We start from the raw sequence: 18,681 nt of genomic DNA, 5'->3' as shown, positions 1-18,681 counted from the left end.
CATCAACTGTTAACCATTAAAACCATTACCTGTAGTGTTTTGGACCATATTCCACTTTATTTAGTGGTTTTAACATGTAGAAGGCAACACATTACCAGTAGAGACCCAAAGAGACCATTAAAGCTTCCATTAAAACCAATACAATTACTATTTTAACCATTAAAACCATTACTAATTATATTTCCAGCAGAGTTCTCAGACTTGCTCACCAAACATAACTTTTCAGGGCATGTGCACAAAATTATAATTGCAAAAGAGTTACTCGTTGAAATATGCTTAAAATAATCACATAAGATGAAAAAACTCCAGATAGGGTAGTCTAGATACAGAAATCATCCCCTAATGTTGAGATCACATGATCAGTAGCATCATGCAATTGACTAACTTTTAATAATAACAGCAAAACAAAAACTTCATACAACATTTTGAATCAGTGGCTTAAGTGCATCAACAGCATAAATGTAAAGGTGCATCTAAATGTAAAAATCAAACCAAACAGCTTAACAACAAATCATATCACAGACACAACAGTATTGTGATGTACATGTGAGCTATTCAGTTCAAAACAAATGAGTGAGTAATAAAATACCTAAACAAGCAGTACCTGATGTTGTGATGAAATAAACCTCAACAACTTTGAGTCGAATCAGTGAATCAGTTAGTAAACCAAATTCATGCATCCAGGCCAATCAGTGTCAGTAAAGAGTTAAAAACCACTGGTGTTACTGGGATGAATAAGAACCAGATAAACAAAAGCTACTTTTAAGGAGCTATTTATGCCTGACTTGTCTCTAAAAATGACTTTTGTTGGTGTAACCTAATGTAGAAAGTTTGATTCTTTTATATTAAATCACTTAATCATTAAATCACAGTGTAGTGAGGTTCGTTTCAAACTGAGAAAACAGGTTCTGTGAGTCTCACTGTCATTTAATAGAAACCTGTATTTAAACAAAGTTATCTACAAAGCTCTAATAAAGTCTTATATATACATATATATATATAAATATATATATATATATATATATATATATATATACATACAGTATATATACAGGTCCTTCTCAAAAAATTAGCATATTGTGATAAAAGTTCATTATTTTCCATAATGTAATGATAAAAATTAAACTTTCATATATTTTAGATTCATTGCACACCAACTGAAATATTTCAGGTCTTTTATTGTTTTAATACTGATGATTTTGGCATACAGCTCATGAAAACCCAAAATTCCTATCTCAAAAAATTAGCATATCATGAAAAGGTTCTCTAAACGAGCTATTAACCTAATCATCTGAATCAACTAATTAACTCTAAACACCTGCAAAAGATTCCTGAGGCTTTTAAAAACTCCCAGCCTGGTTCATTACTCAAAACCGCAATCATGGGTAAGACTGTCGACCTGACTGCTGTCCAGAAGGCCATCATTGACACCCTCAAGCGAGAGGGTAAGACACAGAAAGAAATTTCTGAACGAATAGGCTGTTCCCAGAGTGCTGTATCAAGGCACCTCAGTGGGAAGTCTGTGGGAAGGAAAAAGTGTGGCAAAAAACGCTGCACAACGAGAAGAGGTGACCGGACCCTGAGGAAGATTGTGGAGAAGGACCGATTCCAGACCTTGGGTTGAGTCTGGAGTCTGGAGTAGAAACATCCAGAGCCACCGTGCACAGGCGTGTGCTTTTGAACCAGAAACAGCGGCAGAAGCGCCTGACCTGGGCTACAGAGAAGCAGCACTGGACTGTTGCTCAGTGGTCCAAAGTACTTTTTTCGGATGAAAGCAAATTTTGCATTTCGTTTTTCAGCACGACCTGGCACCTGCTCACAGTGCCAAAACCACTGGTAAATGGTTTACTGACCATGGTATTACTGTGCTCAATTGGCCTGCCAACTCTCCTGACCTGAACCCCATAGAGAATCTGTGGGATATTGTGAAGAGAAAGTTGAGAGACACAAGACCCAACACTCTGGATGAGCTTAAGGCCGCTATCGAAGCATCCTGGTCCTCCATAACACCTCAGCAGTGCCACAGGCTGATTGCCTCCATGCCACGCCGCATTGAAGCAGTCATTTCTGCAAAAGGATTCCCGACCAAGTATTGAGTGCATAACTGAACATAATTATTTGAAGGTTGACTTTTTTTGTATTAAAAACACTTTTCTTTTATTGGTAGGATGTAATATGCTAATTTTTTGAGATAGGAATTTTGGGTCTTCATGAGCTGTATGCCAAAATCATCAGTATTAAAACAATAAAAGACCTGAAATATTTCAGTTGGTGTGCAATGAATCTAAAATATATGAAAGTTTAATTTTTATCATTACATTATGGAAAATAATGAACTTTTATCACAATATGCTAATTTTTTGAGAAGGACCTGTATATATATATATATATATATATATATATGAATATAAATATTTACATTATGGATATATATATATATATATATCTTATATATATATATATATATATATATATATATATATATATATATATATATCTGTCAATGTTACTTTTTTGAATTTCATTTATGAATCAGTGGGTTTATACAGCCAGTCTGATGTTTCATTCAGTATAACTGATCATTCGCACTCATGGTCATGCTCCAGTAATGATTCATTTCAGTCATGTTCTTTGTTTTCCTGCCCTATTGTGTTTCCATATCAACACTTTCATATCAGTTTTGACAATTATAAGGTAAAGACCAGTTGAGGACGGCGAGGAAAAGGAGAGATGAAGCGAGTTATTCTTCATCTCTCACCCTGCACAGTCAGACCACTTTCAGTTCTGTTCTAAACAGACCAAGCCATCAGGAGCCAGCAGAATCAGAAACGAGATGCAATGCAAACAAAAATCTGGTAGGACTTGGCCACAAAGTATCACTTCAGCTGATGATGTCACAATGCATTCTTCACATTCTGCCTTTAAAAACTGTCGAGTTCTGTTTGTTGAATCTATTTAATGGATTCTGTGATGTTTACATTGTGATTCATATCATTTGCTGGCAAATTAATTATGTGACTTCTCTCTGGACATTTTCTTGGCATGTCATATTCAATTATCAGATCATCTGTGTCAGAAATGTTTGCTTCACATTAAGTGTGGTCTTGACAGGTTTATTCTAAGTTCATCTGAAGCTCTGTTCTGAAGGTTCTTTTTTTAAAATTGAAAATGTACTAAAATTATACTTTTAGCATTACAGCAGCTTACCTAAACTTAAACAGACAGTTCACCCAAAAACGAAAAGTTTATCATCATTAATTCATGTAGCTTTTTCTGTGGAACATAAAAGAACGTGTAATTTTAGATGACCTTTTGGAAATATTTAATTATAAAACCCTTTATTATCTATAATAACATTAAACTTATTTCATATTTTCTCTAAACCTTTTAGGTCTTCCCAAGGCGATATTTGACTCCTTAATTTTTTTTAACCTTTGTGATGCCTCTAACTTTATTAAATGTGTCATCTTTTGTGCCAAAAAATGTAGATTTATAAACTTTTAACATAATTTTAATTAAACAATACATTCATTTAAAATAATAAGATACAATCAGGAAGAATAAGTTACTAGTCAAATGAAATCAGCATCAACAATTCATTTAACAAGCATTTCATAATAATGTTATGAAATTAATGTTTTAAATATAAAGTTTTGAAAATAGAAATATTAAATGTTTTAAATTACTCAATTTATACTTTAAAAATAAAACTGAAACCGCCGGTAGGTGGCATCAAGTCACTGTCTTCAGAAAGTCAAGTCACTGTCTTGATTCGTTCAAACGGCTGATTCATTTAGGAACGAAGCAAATGGGTCATTGAATCATTAAATCACTAGATTTGTTAAAAAATGCAGATTCATTCATAAACGAAACAGCGAGCTGTGAGAGATGGTCCTCACTGCAGAACACAAGATTCAGCGGGCGTGGTTGGATCCAGATCTAACTCCTCCCACCTTACATATAGAGACAGAGCGCATTTAGACCACGCCCACACCGGGGAGGAAAACAATCATACTGCTCTTTCTATTGCGGGAAGCTGCCTCCTTGTCACTTCTGACTTATAACAAAAAAACAGAGAAATTCCTAAAAGCTGCTATGTGACAAGGTGTACAGTAGTCCGTTTAGTCTACGAGACCATAGGGTGTCCCATTCGTCATTTTAGCTTTCAGAAGGGTGCTCGTGAGTGCCCCCTTTGAGGCCGCTATGCACTTAAATTTTATGGGACTGGCTTCCGGTGTCATTCGCTTCCAGTTATTTTTTCACTGTACAAAAAGCTTATTTAGCTGCTTGATTTTGCAAACTGGCTTGTCTTACCATGTTATTTGAACGTTTTATCTTAATTATGAAAACACTGGTTTGTAGTGCAGTTTTCCCGTTGATTTACTGCACTTTGTTATTCTTCTTGCTATTTCCCAACATTGGCTAAAAAAAACCGGATGTCTCGCACATTCAAATAAAACGGCAGGATAAGAGCTGTTGCTGACAAAATATCAACACACAACCCCAAGAATGAGCATTTAGGATCCTTGACACTATCTATGGTTGTATCTGAATGGCAAATGGGACACACGTAGATGGCACATGCTTGTGTGCAATAGTTGCATTCACATTCATGGACTGATTTGGGACGTTGGAGCATATGTGCTTCTTGGTAAGGTCTTCCATTTGATTCTAGATGCACCAGGTCATACATTTTGTATAAACCTGGCTCCTTCGTGTACTCCACAAGGTTACTGTGCTAACCAGGTGAAGGGTTGAATAATGGTCTGACAATCCAGAGATGTGGATCTGTGGCAGATCCAGCGCTGCTGAATAATGCAAGGAGCAAACAATCAGCGCACACACATTAACACACACGCCCGCACACACACACACACATTTATACATCTCTCAAAGAAGGACCACTCAGTATCAGATATTTAAAATATCAGCTGTAATTTGTGTTAATTACAGTAAATATCAGTTTTACTCTGATGTTGATACTTGGACTGTTTTTAAACTGATGATACTGTTGAATATTAATAATACATTTTTTTCACCTTTCTGAAATCACATCACATGGAGAGCAAGTGAATGGATTTCAGTGCATTACATACATACATACATTTTTGGGGGAGGTTAAAAATGAAAGCAGTCCTAGCTTTGTTAAACGACCAGTTCACCCAAAATGAAACATTTGCTTAAAAATTACTCACCCTAAGGACATCCAAGATGTGGATGAGTTTCTTCAAGTCACTGTGCAAAGACTAAGTCAAACACCTTTGCTAAAAAAAATGCATGTTCGACTTGTAAACAATGAATCGGTACTTCTGCCTACGTCATGCGTGCACTTTTCAACGTGATTATGTATGGACCTTTTTCACATTTCCGGGTTTCTCAGCAGCGGAAGTCATCATAGTTGGGTTAACTTGAAGAGCAGTGAATGGGAGAGTACCACAAATATATTTTTTGCATTTCAATTTGCTCAAATAGCAATAGAAAAACTCCATGATAGTGCTTTCCTGACATCAATAAAAGGGCAAAAACTGAGAGAGACTGATAAACGGCAGTCAGAAGAGAGAACCATGTCAAATTTACCGTCCCTCCCATAGACGCTGCATTAGAAACACCCTCGCATTAGCATAAACTAGGTTTTTGTACTTTGATACAAAGGTAATATAATACAAAGAATAGTGTTATAAATGTACATACATTTCGAGAATTTATGATGCTGATGACTGTTAAATGCATCATCACAGTCTTGTGAAAAGGGTCCATTACATGAAGTCATGTACGCACATCGCAGAGCAGTGCAAGGTTGAGCATTTGTGTTTATAAAGCATATACAATTTGTTTTGTTTTTTTTAGAAAATAACTGATCGTTTCGCTAGATAAGACCATTATTCCTCGTCTGGTATCGTGTAGAGCCCTTTGAAGCTGCACTGAAACAGTAATTTTGAACTTTAACCATTTGGTAGCTGTTGAAGTCCTCTACAAGGAGAATAATCCTGGAATGTTTTCATCAAAAACCATAATTTCTTTTCGACTGAAGAAAGAAAGACATAAACATGGGGATGAGTAAATTATCAGAAAATTTTAATTTGAAAGTGAACTAATCCTTTAATGGCTCCCACTCTTCCATTTTTTTTTTACAAGAATGTGAGCTTTGGCATGAGATGAGCGGAGCTTTAATTACGAGCTGCTGAGAAGATGAGTGACTCCCCCAGAGGAGAGAAATGAGACACGTTGAGGTGTTGAAAATGTCAGACATCTAACCGCACCTAATCAGAATGTATGACATTGTCGAAGATCTGTCTTCATCCTGTCATGGTCTGCTCAGGACAATATGGGGAAAAAACCCAGAGTGAAATAATGAGTAAGAACTAAGAGTATTCTTAGAAATGAACTGAGATATATATATATATATTTTTAAATGTAATTATTAGCAATGCTTGATCCTTCAGTTCATATTTGCCAGGTAATTGTTTTAAAAGAGATTTAAAATAAAATAAAAAAACTGACAAAAGGCAAGACTACTTTTAAAAAAAGAATTACGTAGTCAATTTAAGAGATAAAAGATTCAGAGAAACTATAACATTTGAGATGTAGTCTGTAAAATGTTTTTATTTTGACATCACATTTAAATATCTAAACTTGTGATGTTGGATAACTATGCTGTCATTACATCACAGCACTTTTTGCAGAAACAATCTGTCCATTCATCTAAGATGCCAAATACTCACATACTGCACCCCAATTCAAAAAAAAAAAAACAATGTTGTCAAACATTTCACACGTTTCAAGTAAATCTTGGCATACAAAGGTCAGAACACGTGGTGTTGGATGAAAATTGACAGAGCATTGACAGATGAGATTTAGGTCAGATGTTTATAGGAAAATGATATATGATGAAATATGTTCACAAACCAATGTTACACCTGGACATATATACTATTCTATGTGTGAATATATATGGGCAAGCACTTTTATATTCTTATAGATAATTATATGGTGAATATATTGGTGAACTGCCATTGATGCTCATGTTTTTACAGCATGCATTTACTGTTGTCGACTCTTTAACTATTGTGCTCACTGTTGCTAAAGGTTCATAGAACTTTTGATACAACAACAAACAGAGAAAATGCCAAGACTGACTTTTTAATACATGAACAACACACTTATGGAGTTATGCAGTTTTAAAGAGAGAGGAAATAATACAAAGACATATTGTACTTTATGATCTTACAAGTAATTTGTAACCCTTTTTGGGCATCTTAATGCCACAAGGTTGCTAAATTTACCTAATTCACTTTACAGTCTTGAAAATGATCTTTAAAAAGGTCCTAATTGGCATTTAGATTGATGAAGAATCTTACATGAAACCTTTCATCCCTTGAATAAAGACCACTGGAACCTTTTTTTTTTTTTTTAAGATTATGTACTTAAATGAAACAGTGTTCTTTTCATTAAGTAAAGAGGACAAGGTGCACTATTACAACCACAGTCATTTCAAACAATCGCATACCAATAAATACATTCTCTTAGCGGACAAACAGCGGATTTAACCTGCACGGATATCAAAAGCGATATCATCTCTGATTCAAACCGACTCCCAGCTGGTTCTTAAAAAACAGCCTACTGAAAACGGATGCAGTGACGTTACGTGAATACATCAGGTGGCAGGAACATCGTATAAATAGAGAAAGTTTCCCAGCAACCCAGTGAAGCAATAGAAAGCGGCAACAAGAGCACAAGCGCCGAGAAAAACTTTCAACGCTGTTATTGCTAAAACAGAAAATAGGTATAAAAAGGATTTTGTATTTTAAATTCTCAGTTTTACCTTACTGACGCCAAAGCATTCAGCACCATGGACAGCGTCCGCGCGGCGGTGTACCTGAGCGTGTTCCTCTCGCTGCTCTGCGTCTGCAGGGGTCAGGTGTCACTGGACAACCGACTGAGCGCGCAAGAGGAGCAGCTCATCAAAAGAGACCTGGTAAGAGAATCAACGAGAGTGTCATATGGCATAACTCCACAAGTACATTTTCAACCTTTTGACGCAAAAAAAAAAGTTTCCGCTACGTCTGAAAAACAGTATGTGAGCAGCGTAAACAATCAGGATTGAGTTCTCTACTTTGAATGGGTTCATAAATTTCAAGGGAAACTATGTTCATCACTATGAAAGCATGAAATTCACTTAGATTAATATTTAAATTCTCGTTTCTAATCCATCTGTCTTCGAAATGCATGCTTTCTCCCCGTTTATTGTGTTTAGGCTGAGGCGCTCGATGAACTTTTGGATGGAGATCAGGACAATCGGATATCTGTGGAGAAAAAAGCCAGTGTCATTCCAAGGGTAAACTCGTTAATTTTTAATGTTTTCTTAGAAATAGCGTTCATCATCAAGTAGAAGAGATTGACTATACAGGTATCTAATGCGATGCACCGTGTTTCTTAGTGTGATGTGGGGGAGCGCTGCGCCATGAAGCACGGACCGCGCATCGGGCGACTGTGTGACTGCATGCGAGGAACAGCCTGCAATACTTTCTTCTTGCGCTGCTACTGATGGAGCTCGCGCAGCTCTCCTCTCTCTCAGGCACTGTGTTAAGAAACTCGTGACAGCAATGCTTGGGACACCTCATCTATTTATAACGCGTGAAATGACATGGGTGATGTATTGATACTGTTGTTTTGTTCGTAAACTTGTCTATGTGTAGCCTAAACGTTTATTTTAAGTGAATAAAACGTCTTTATGCTAATTCTTTCTGAACACTGTCTACTCTAAATGGAAGTATGTATACATTCTCTGTGAGTTTTTAATGTAACTGTTTAATAAAACTGTAAAAACTGCTAGAATAAGGTCTGAAGTGAGTCATTGCAGGTAGCTAATGGGTGCGATCAATGACGATTAACAAGTGGCATGATCAACAGCTTGAATAATCATTAATCATTGGTTTCTAGTGAATCTTATAATAACAAAAGGCTGAGATTAAATTAAGTGTTTGATGGAAATGATGTCAGCGATTTTCGGTGCGCAATCTACCAAAGTTGTCTTCTGGCGCCTTTAGCGCAGTTAGCGCTCATCTTAAAGCTTTAAAAGCGTCAGCGGTTTGTAATTATATTTGTGATATATTAGTCTATATCTAATGCAGTGACACTCCGATACTCATCGGAAATCGCTAGAGATCGTACCTCTGCTAAGGCTGCCTTATCTTCTCAGGCAAACAAGACTTAGTAAGAGTCTTTTTAGCGCAAAACTTGTAAGATAACTTTTGTGGTTACTGAAACATTGCTTGAAAACCCTGCTGAAACATATTTATAAAAATAATTAATAGCCTACTTTATATATTTTTAAACAAAGCTATACATTTTCTCAGAAACACTTTACAATAACAATAAGTAAGAATAACAAGCCTACATTACACAATGCAAACAGTCAGAAATAAAGGTACAAAAGTTGTCACTGGGGCGGTACCTTTTCAAAAGGTACATGTTTGTACCTATTAGGTTCTAATATACACACTTTAAGTACTAATATGTACCTTTAAGGTACCAAAATAAACCCTTTAGGAACAAATATGTACCTTTTGAAAAGGTACTACCCCAGTGACAGCTTTTGTACCTTTATTTCTGAGAGTCTGTTGAAAAGCCTGGTGGTAGATCTAGACTCATTCTGTTTCTTAAATCCTCTTTGAAACAAATAGGATTAGGCTGCTGTGAGATCTGTCCACAGGAAATGATGTGGTCACCAATCACTATTATATGAATTGAAGAAAATGACTTAGAGGGAAGAGAAATCTACATATAATGGCCGTGATAAACCCTCGACTATCTCATCATCCCGCTCTTTCAGCAGGGGGGTCAATGTGACGTAGAAACAGGTAAGACCTTTTAAATCCCACAAGACTTTGCGTGAAAACTCACGCCGGAAACCTCGCGACTAGAAGCACTCCTACGTGACTATAATAAAAACACAATGTCAAATGTATCAGTTCTTCTCGTTGCGCTTCACTGTGCTGTATACATTTATTCTGAAATCAGCGGCGTGGATTCAAGACCGCCAGACCTCGAACCGACCGAACCGTTCAGTGACGACGCGACAGAAGCGGTGAGTGAGGGCAAATACTGCGCGCAGGCAAATTGCACCGCAGGTCGTTTGGATAATCGGAAAACTTACTGTTTATTTCAGACAAGAGCTGTGGCAGAATATAACGAAAATCTTCAAAGACAGCTCGTGCCCATTTTGAAGAGAAAGTTCAACCGTCTTCCAGGCGTATGCAGACGTCTCAAGAGGAGGAGGATAACCATTCTGGTACTTCACTTTTGCTTATTAGAAGTCTGTATAGATTGACAAACACGACTGTTGTGCATGTTCTGCATGAAAGTAATATAACTCATGCAAGATTTTGGATTTAAAGGGATAGTTCAATTAAACAATAACGTGTGTTAGTGGTAAGTTTTTTCATGCATGTATGAGGTTCTTTGTTCTGCTCAACAGAAAAATATATTCTGAACGATGTTTGTAGACACAAACATTGCTGATAGCCACAGACTTCCATAGTATGGAAAAAATACTATGGATGTCAATGGCTACCTGTTGAGTTAGAAACATTATTCAAAATATAATCTTTTGAGGCTATTCAACAGAAGAAATGAATTCATACACGTTTGGAACAACTTAAGGGTGAATAAATACAAAACATTTTTTTATTTTTAGGTCAACTATCCGTTTAAGAACGAAGACCACATGAAAAAAAAATAGTAGTCCCAGAATTTTTATTTATTTATTTTTTTGGCAGATGAACACTTAGTTTCTGAGAGGCAGACTAATATTTTTTTTTCTTGTTATTGTGACACAATTTAATGGTCATTATTTTAATGGGAATTATAAAATTCCAAGTCCCTTGGGTTTTTTAAACTCAGGGTAGGAAACTCTGGGTTCAAGTCAGTGTGTGCACTTGAGCAAAAACTTGCAGTCGAGAAATATTTCTTACCATTTGTCTTTTTGTTCGTCTCCACAGTGTAATACAGCAAAGTTCTGTTCTGCGATGACACGTTCTCGGCATGGCCACATCTGCTCCTGTCCAAAACGATCAAAGTGCACTCATTTCTTTTTATGGAGTTTGTGACTTTTTTTTTTTTTTTTTTTACTTACATCACACAATACATAATTTTCCATTATGACAGAATCACGCAACACCAGGCAAACAAGGGCAGACAATTCCTTTTGCCCATTTATTCCTCAGTTCATTTTCAATAGAGGACAGGAAACGTCACTCATCTTTCATAAAAATACACCTTTTACATTTTAAATAGATCATTCAAATCAGTTATGGGACAAAGTTCAATCAAATTCACATGGCTTCCTTTTTAACTTGTGGAGTAAAAAAAAAAAAAAAAAAAACACCAATCAGCCTTAATACAAAGGCATTATCTTATCAAACCAATCATAATGTAAATAAACTTATGGGGAAAAGTTAGAAATGTACTTCTGTACCCAAAACCAGCAGAGTAAAGTCTTTCTGAAGATGATGGCACAAAATATCACCTTCAACAAATGAGATGCAGATCCAATATTGAATTTTGCTGTGAAGTGGTTGCAAAATAAAGAAAAAAAAAAAACTAATAATAAAACAAAAAGGTGGGTTGATTTCAATACATCTCATCCTCTTCATTTCAAGTCAAGCAGCTTTAACATACACTACAATGCAGTCTTGCATATATCAGTCAGAAATGAGTACAGAGCTGGTATTTTTGAGACTGACATTATGAACCAAGACGTTTGTTCACATAATTTTATATAAAACATTTTTTTTTACTCAGGAGGGCAAAGACTGAAAGTAAACGTCATAAATGAAAAAAAAAGAAAAAAAAAAAACCTAAACCTTTAATAAAGAGCACCTACAAGTCTCTAAAGAATGTGTCAAAAACACTATAAAAGTATATACTGAAAATAAGGATTTAACAAACAGCAACTGCACATATAAGATTCATTAAATTACTGTTAATGTTACTGGAAGAAACATGTCGATGTTAATGGATGGACGAGTGTGTCAGTTTGGAGAAAGTCAGGAAAAAGACATCCGTGATTTCATGAATGGTAGCGTGTTCCAAAATATATGAAGCCAAATGAACAAACCCCAAAACTTTGATATTCACTAAAACTCAGCTTGACTAACATAAACCCATTGTGATGACACACAAAATCGTATATTCTTTCAAGACTTTGACCATATAGTTCATTCTCAGCTTGAGAAAATACTTGATGTGCTTTTGGATTATTGAAAACATGCAACACACCCATATTTTGTTCTACACACATCACCTTCACAGCTTTTAAAAGAACAGGTGTACGCAGATCTGTACATCTTCTGTTACAAAATAGGGACTAGACTCCTGTCTTGCATATTGTTTGCTGATTTGATGGGATGATCTTGAGATTTACATCTTGTTAGTTAAATCCTGCACAGAAGCAGCATCCACAACTAATGTCAGTCTGGGAGTAAAAGCACATTGTGCCTGTTCAGAGCTTTGTCTTTCTGCATCCAGTAAGATAAAACCAGTGATAAAGTCTGGAAGCCTCCATGAAATGTAGGGTTATGCCCTTTACTGAGAGTTTATAACACCAGGCCACAGGCCCATTAACATTTAGTGCAGTCCGGTCTACTAAATAGACTCTATCTGTCGCCGAACTTTGTCTGAGGCTTGGCGGTCAAGCGAGCGTTGTCTAGTGACCACCAGTATTGCAAAGACAACAGTGAGAGCCAGCACTGTGCCCTCAAATTTCCAAAAGAGATGCTCCTCCATTTTGGTAGAGCGACAGCTGAATCAAAAACAGAGAAAGAGTGAAGTAAATTAGTTTGACTTTTTAGTTGGCTGGATTAATAATATTGTAAACCAGATTAACATTTGCTATTTTGCCTTCCAAACTGTGAACTTAATTTGCATGGAAAGAAGTGGAATGTTGCGAAAATGAAGCAGTGTCTCCACCACAGAGAACAAAATTACTGTGACTCTTTTATTAAATGTAATAAATTACCCGTGGGTTTGGAACATGCAGACAAAACAAAACAACTCAATATGCATATAAATGTATATGATTGGAGAACTGGCTACTGTTTTGCTAATGTTATTAGAAATATATATTTTTGTTTGTTTTTGGTTGAGATCTTGTATTCTTTTGTGTTAGTTTCTGTTAGATTTAGTGCAGTTGATCTTTTCTATTGGTTGTGTTCTGATATAGTTTTCTGTAAAAATGACAGCGGGTTTACAAGGTAAGCAGAGGAAACTTTTAAATTAATTCACAAAAATGAAATGCTCTGCTGTGTGTGTACACAATTCATGCATTATAGAGTTCTAGAATGTTACAAAATTCTTAAGTTACAAATGTTACAAAATGTTCTTAAGCAGCACAACTGTTCTCAACACCAATAATATTAAGAAATGTTTCTTGAGTCCCAGATCATTAGAATGATTTCTGAAGGATCATGTGACACTGAAGACTGAAGTAATGGCTGCTGAAAATTCTGCTTTGCATCACAGGAATAAATGACATTTTAAAATATATTAAAATGGAAAACAGCTATTTTAAATTGTAATATTGTAAATAACTCAATGTTGCCTCGGTTAGTATAAAATACCTTTAAAACATTAAAAAAAAAAAAAAAACTTTTCAGGGCTCCAGACTCATTCTTCCCACTAGTTGCTCTTTTGTGACTAACTTTCTCAGCACATGATTTGGTCGCTTGTTTTTTTTTTTTGCTACAACATGGGATTAATCAGTGCATGCTGATGAACTTTTATCATAGTTTATAGTTATATGGAAATGAAAGTGGTTAACATTCAACCTGTTCTTTTTCTTCAGTAGGCTATTTGTGATTTGAATTTTGTGAACGGGAGTTTCTCTTGCTGTTATAAGCAGGTCTTCGGATGCTTTCACCTTTGAACTCGCCATCTTGTTGTCACGTTTTACTAGAAAAGATAATTGTCTGATTTGCTTACATAATCTATACATATTCAGGGATGGGGAGTCTATTTACACTAAGAGCAAATCTGGTTGGGATTGACCATTAAAAAGACACCTATTTGCGACACGGGGTGATAAGATTTGATGCAATTGACCCGAGTTTGAATCCGCCGTATGCCAAACTTAATAGCATCTAATTACTATCACTTGTTGCAAAGAAAATACTACTTTTTTCCTACATGGTGTAAATAGAACTTATGGCTGTTTTCACTTAATGCAAAAACCACTGCCTACAAAATAAATCCACATCAGAAGAGTTGTGCGTATGCGAGCAACATTTGGTTCCTGAATGAAGCCGCGTTTTGAACGAATCAGCTGAGAGAATGATTCAATTACATTCATAAAATCACTGCCTATGCATACTATTCATCCTAAATTCTATGTGATATTCGTAATTTTCAGTACTATTTAGGGCAGATAGGATGGATAGTATGCACATGATGAAGCAGGGACTTGCTTGATTCATGAATGAATCAGTCCCTTTGAATGAATCAAATGATTCCATGACTCTTTCATTAACACAGTGATTAGCCACCCCCTACTGGCGGTTTTAGTTTCATATTTAAAAACATTTTCTTCCCATCATTTTTTATTTCTCTGTTCAAAATGTTATATTTAAAACATTAATCTCATATCATTATTTATGCATTTATAATTGTTTTAAATGCATTCATGCCACTCATTTTTATTTAGAGGTGGTTAACATAAAAATAAGACATTAAAGTTAATATGCTCCTTACCTTCAGTATTCCAAAGTATTTAGATTAAAATTTTTAGGAAATTTTTAAAGTTACTAAAATTAAGTAATCTAATCTAAGTAATCTAAGTAATCTTTAAACATTTTAAAAGTAACCTTCCCAACCCTGTACATATTTCACTTTTTAAGACTAAAACAAAAGCTTAAGAAACGTTTATTTAAAAAACCCGAATAAGATGAGGCATACACCACATGCTGTATTACATACCGACCAAATTACACAACGTTTAGCAAACACTGAGGAATCAAATAAAAAATAAAAAAATAAAAAAGAGCTTCCATAGCATAACATGAGGTAAACAGCAAAGATAACAAGCTTTTCAAAATGAAAACAAAAAGAAAAGTACCGGTAAAACTAAACTTGCTGTTGGTGACAGGGCTTGCATGCCCCCCACCCCCGCTTTTACTTTAGCTTGAAAACTATACAATCGTTTCCTCAATATTCGCTTTATTTTTGCTGCGCACACCATGCAACAGAAATGGCAGAGCTTATGAATTGAACGATGTGGTGGTCGTGCCAGGGCAACCACACACAAAATTTAGTCACACAGGCAGAAAAAATTTATTGCAAAATGCGACCATTTGGTCTCAGTCTGGAGCCCTGCTTTTGAACAGTTTTGAGTGTGTGTGTGTATATACCCTCACCGATTGCAAACCTTCGCATGCACTGCACTCTTTAGCCACCACAAACTCCTCCAGCTGCCAACACGGTGCTGTCACTGCCTTTGTCACCGCAACTACAAAATAAAAACATAAGGACAATTACAACCTGGTACACTACAAGAACATTCTTTAATGAAATCCTGATTTTCGTAAGTACCTGCTGCCTTCTCATCGCTAAGAAGAGCTGCTCCAAACACTCTAGAAAAAAGAAAAAAAAAAAAGTTTAAACTTGGAATAAGTGAGCATGATCAAAACTTAGTTTCAAATTACTCTGCATTAGAAGAAAATCACTTATGGCAATCTGTATAATTTTTTATTTTTTTTCTCACCTAAGAGACACTAAGCCCCAGAATAAAGCATGCAGGGCCAGGATCCGGGGTCTCAGACACGCCATAGGGATCCTACAGTCACTCTCCATCACTCTGGTGCACATGCGTTTATGTAGCAACACAACTGACGTTTACTGCCGGTTCATAGTGTAAAGATTCATTCCTCAGAGCAGTAAAACATACAAAGTACCTACAAAGACACAAGTGAAACATAAAATGAATACACCGACCGTCATATAAACACTAAACACAAATCTGTCAACGGGCAACCAGACACAGGGCTCACGACCGATCTAAAATATCCAGATAGAAATTTGTTACCCATCCTCAAAATGGTAAAGTGCTCCGTGTATCAGCCTGACAGACTATTTGAAGGCAATTCTGATCAAACGGACATCATCTTATTATCTTTGCCATTTACGTGATAAATCAAGACACCTATAAAATGTAAAATATATAAAACAGAGTACGTTAATAAAAAAAGTATCACTTTTCTACTACAGTGGACCCTACGTTAGCAGAGCCGCTAAAAACCCCGAGGAAGCTCTGAGCGATTAAACTAACGTTACAATGAAGCCACACATGAAGTTACTGACAAAAACTAGCAAACTACGTTAAAGCTACTTAAAACGTAATGTCATTTACATAATAAACAACTGGATTAACTGATTAAATCAAAGCAGTGTTTACATCTCACGGGGTTTTGAGAACAGTTCAACGTTACTGAAAAACACCTACCGTTAAATCAAGATTAATGTAGTGTTTGATACAAAAAGGAAGAAACAACAACTTCCGCCGCATAAAAAAAATGACTCGACTTCGCTCACCGTCGATTGTGGACACATATACAGAAGTAGGACCGCTGATGAGCTCACGAGTTTCGTAAACAGAGAAAAGTGTGATAAGCTCCAACTCAACACGAACACGCAGTACTCACCCCAAATCATATCACCCGAGGACACTCCCACGAGAGGATCTCCGAAACACTTAACGGCCAGCGATCACCACATATAAACACGACTGTTAGATCTGAATACACGGTAGAAATGTCTTTATTCACAGAGACCTCTAGATAAGGGCCTGTCTGCCATACTGACACGGAGAGGATTACGTCACAGGAGAACGTGGCTTTCGAATCAGATTTGAAGTGTATCGCCCTCCAGTGGATCGGCCCTCCACAGTCACGTCCGTATATCCTCTCCAAATGTATTTGGATATGTATGTATGGATCGTTGTAGCTATTGGGAAAGCCACAGTAACTCTTTTATTAAATGTAATAAATTACCCGTGGGTTTAGAACATGTAGACAAAACAAAACAACTCAATATTTAAAATTTGCATAAATGTATATGGTTGGAGAACCAGCTACTGTTATCCAAACAAAATAGGATAGCCTATATATTTTTGGTGAAGAGCCACTCACCTCTTTTATTCATCTTTGTTAGATTTAGTACAGTTGAACTTTTCTTCAAATCCTGTTTAGATGAAAACTTCTGTGTTTTAAATGACACATCTAGACTTCTGCAGGATTTGTTTTCTGCAGGAAAACATTACATTTTATTGTTAATTAGATTTAATTACATTTAAGACATTGTATTTAATTCCATTTATTTTTATGATTGTTATATTTTATCTTATAGGCTACCATACAATTTAAGCGCATTCTATAAATTTGAATTGTGCACAAAGAATATAATATATTGGTCTTCATTTTGTGATTGTTCTAACTAAAATGAAAAAGTTTGGGGTCAGTAAGATTTTTTTTTGTTTTGTTTTGAAATAAATCACTTTTATTCATTTATTCATGATGCACTAAACTGATTAAAATGTTTAAATGGATTGAAAATTCTATGAATTTACACTAATCTATGAAAAGTGTATTTACAGTTTAGTTATATGTTTAGCAGTAGTTTAACTGTATTATTTTTACTCTCACCAACTAAAAATGTATACAAAGCATTAAATTACTGTAAATTACTTTCAGAGATCCGTTACACCTGAATTTCATAAACAAAATCTGGATTTATTCATTTTTTACAATCATGTCAGAGTTAAACATACATATTATAGATCAAGTTACCTCTCACATTAGCAGTTACCAATAATGTCAATGAGGGAAAAAGTATTACGTAATGCCTGAAGGTTCAGAGTTCTGTTTAAAGGAACAGAAAAGTAAGAGAGCGTGTGTTCAGGAAACAAGAACTTCTGAAAACAAGTGTTTGTTTTCAAATACAGTCCAGTAGAAATAAATGTGGTGAAAGAAGAATGAGTTTTTTAAAACGCATGTATTGGAATCTGTGAAGGTGCAAGAGAAAAGTAAATATAGAAAACTCTTCTTGAATCGTGTACTCCAGTTCTGTCCATTAGAATAATGAATGAATGCCATGATAAGTGGCCTAAACGATCTCTTAGGTCCACCATTGTACCGTAAACACATGGTCAGTGTGCTCTTGCTATGTCAGTAAGGCAGAGGAGTGCTGTATTCCCTACAAACCCCTCCATGCTGTCTGTTACCTGAACTGCATGTCATATAAAGCTGGAACCAGTCCCATAAGTGCATGCATAGATATTAATGTTGAGATCATGCATCAATGATCATCTCAATGACTCGGATTAGTCTCAGTGCTCCTAGTTTACTTAATTCTTTAAAAATAGTGGTGAGTCTGTACATGGCTGAGGTTAAGGTCACGTGTGAGACACTAGGAGAATCTTTTATGTTCCTGAATAATCGGACAAGAAAAATAATGTTTGATAAGTATTTCTTCATGCCGGATTGATCTCTGACCTATTGATCTTTAAGGGATGATGAATGTAGCAAAACAAGACATTCACTGTGAGGTCATAACCTGGTGAAACGTCGTAGAATTAAAGGGATAGTTCACCCAAAAATGACAATTCGGTCATCATTTACTCATGCTGTTTCAAAT

At 35.8% G+C, this 18,681-nt stretch overlaps 3 protein-coding genes across 3 annotated transcripts; 2 read left to right on the top strand and 1 right to left on the bottom strand.

Annotated features, from left to right (window-relative positions):
- The first annotated feature begins 7,693 nt into the window (after positions 1-7,693).
- On the top strand, positions 7,694-8,829 carry cart4 (cocaine- and amphetamine-regulated transcript 4). Its single transcript, XM_042745236.1, has 3 exons — positions 7,694-7,975; positions 8,255-8,335; positions 8,438-8,829. The coding sequence occupies exons 1-3, from the start codon at positions 7,850-7,852 to the stop codon at positions 8,543-8,545; spliced, it is 315 nt and encodes a 104-aa protein (XP_042601170.1). The 5' UTR covers positions 7,694-7,849; the 3' UTR covers positions 8,546-8,829.
- A 941-nt stretch (positions 8,830-9,770) lies between these two features.
- On the top strand, positions 9,771-11,385 carry si:ch211-191i18.4 (uncharacterized protein LOC799350 homolog). The gene is made up of 3 exons (XM_042745202.1): positions 9,771-10,087; positions 10,169-10,291; positions 11,001-11,385. Exons 1-3 carry the CDS (start codon positions 9,956-9,958, stop codon positions 11,106-11,108), a joined length of 363 nt encoding a protein of 120 aa, XP_042601136.1. The 5' UTR covers positions 9,771-9,955; the 3' UTR covers positions 11,109-11,385.
- jtb (jumping translocation breakpoint) lies at positions 11,184-16,924 on the bottom strand. Its single transcript, XM_042745500.1, has 6 exons — positions 16,692-16,924; positions 15,755-15,944; positions 15,583-15,623; positions 15,408-15,499; positions 13,221-13,226; positions 11,184-12,807 (listed from the first exon to the last, which is right to left on the bottom strand). The coding sequence occupies exons 2-6, from the start codon at positions 15,856-15,858 to the stop codon at positions 12,646-12,648; spliced, it is 405 nt and encodes a 134-aa protein (XP_042601434.1). The 5' UTR covers positions 15,859-15,944; positions 16,692-16,924; the 3' UTR covers positions 11,184-12,645.
- Between the last annotated feature and the right edge of the window lie 1,757 nt (positions 16,925-18,681).

The sequence above is a fragment of the Cyprinus carpio genome, chromosome B19 (assembly GCF_018340385.1).
Source record: "Cyprinus carpio isolate SPL01 chromosome B19, ASM1834038v1, whole genome shotgun sequence".
Taxonomy (NCBI): Eukaryota; Metazoa; Chordata; class Actinopteri; order Cypriniformes; family Cyprinidae; genus Cyprinus; species Cyprinus carpio.
Note: the sequence above shows the minus strand (reverse complement) of the source record. Positions and strands in the feature narration are given on the sequence as shown.

Bases quoted from the DNA above. Each gene is read 5' to 3' on its own strand.
- cart4 (XM_042745236.1), top strand. From the start codon at position 7,850: ATGGACAGCGTCCGCGCGGCGGTGTACCTGAGCGTGTTCCTCTCGCTG. The intron at 7,976-8,254 runs GTAAGAGAATCA...TATTGTGTTTAG, and splicing joins AGCTCATCAAAAGAGACCTG to GCTGAGGCGCTCGATGAACT. The intron at 8,336-8,437 runs GTAAACTCGTTA...CGTGTTTCTTAG, and splicing joins AAGCCAGTGTCATTCCAAGG to TGTGATGTGGGGGAGCGCTG.
- si:ch211-191i18.4 (XM_042745202.1), top strand. From the start codon at position 9,956: ATGTCAAATGTATCAGTTCTTCTCGTTGCGCTTCACTGTGCTGTATAC. The intron at 10,088-10,168 runs GTGAGTGAGGGC...TGTTTATTTCAG, and splicing joins GTGACGACGCGACAGAAGCG to ACAAGAGCTGTGGCAGAATA. The intron at 10,292-11,000 runs GTACTTCACTTT...TCGTCTCCACAG, and splicing joins GGAGGAGGATAACCATTCTG to TGTAATACAGCAAAGTTCTG.
- jtb (XM_042745500.1), bottom strand. From the start codon at position 15,858: ATGTGCACCAGAGTGATGGAGAGTGACTGTAGGATCCCTATGGCGTGT. The intron at 15,624-15,754 runs GTGAGAAAAAAA...TCTTTTTTCTAG, and splicing joins TGGGGCTTAGTGTCTCTTAG to AGTGTTTGGAGCAGCTCTTC. The intron at 15,500-15,582 runs GTACTTACGAAA...TTTATTTTGTAG, and splicing joins TAGCGATGAGAAGGCAGCAG to TTGCGGTGACAAAGGCAGTG.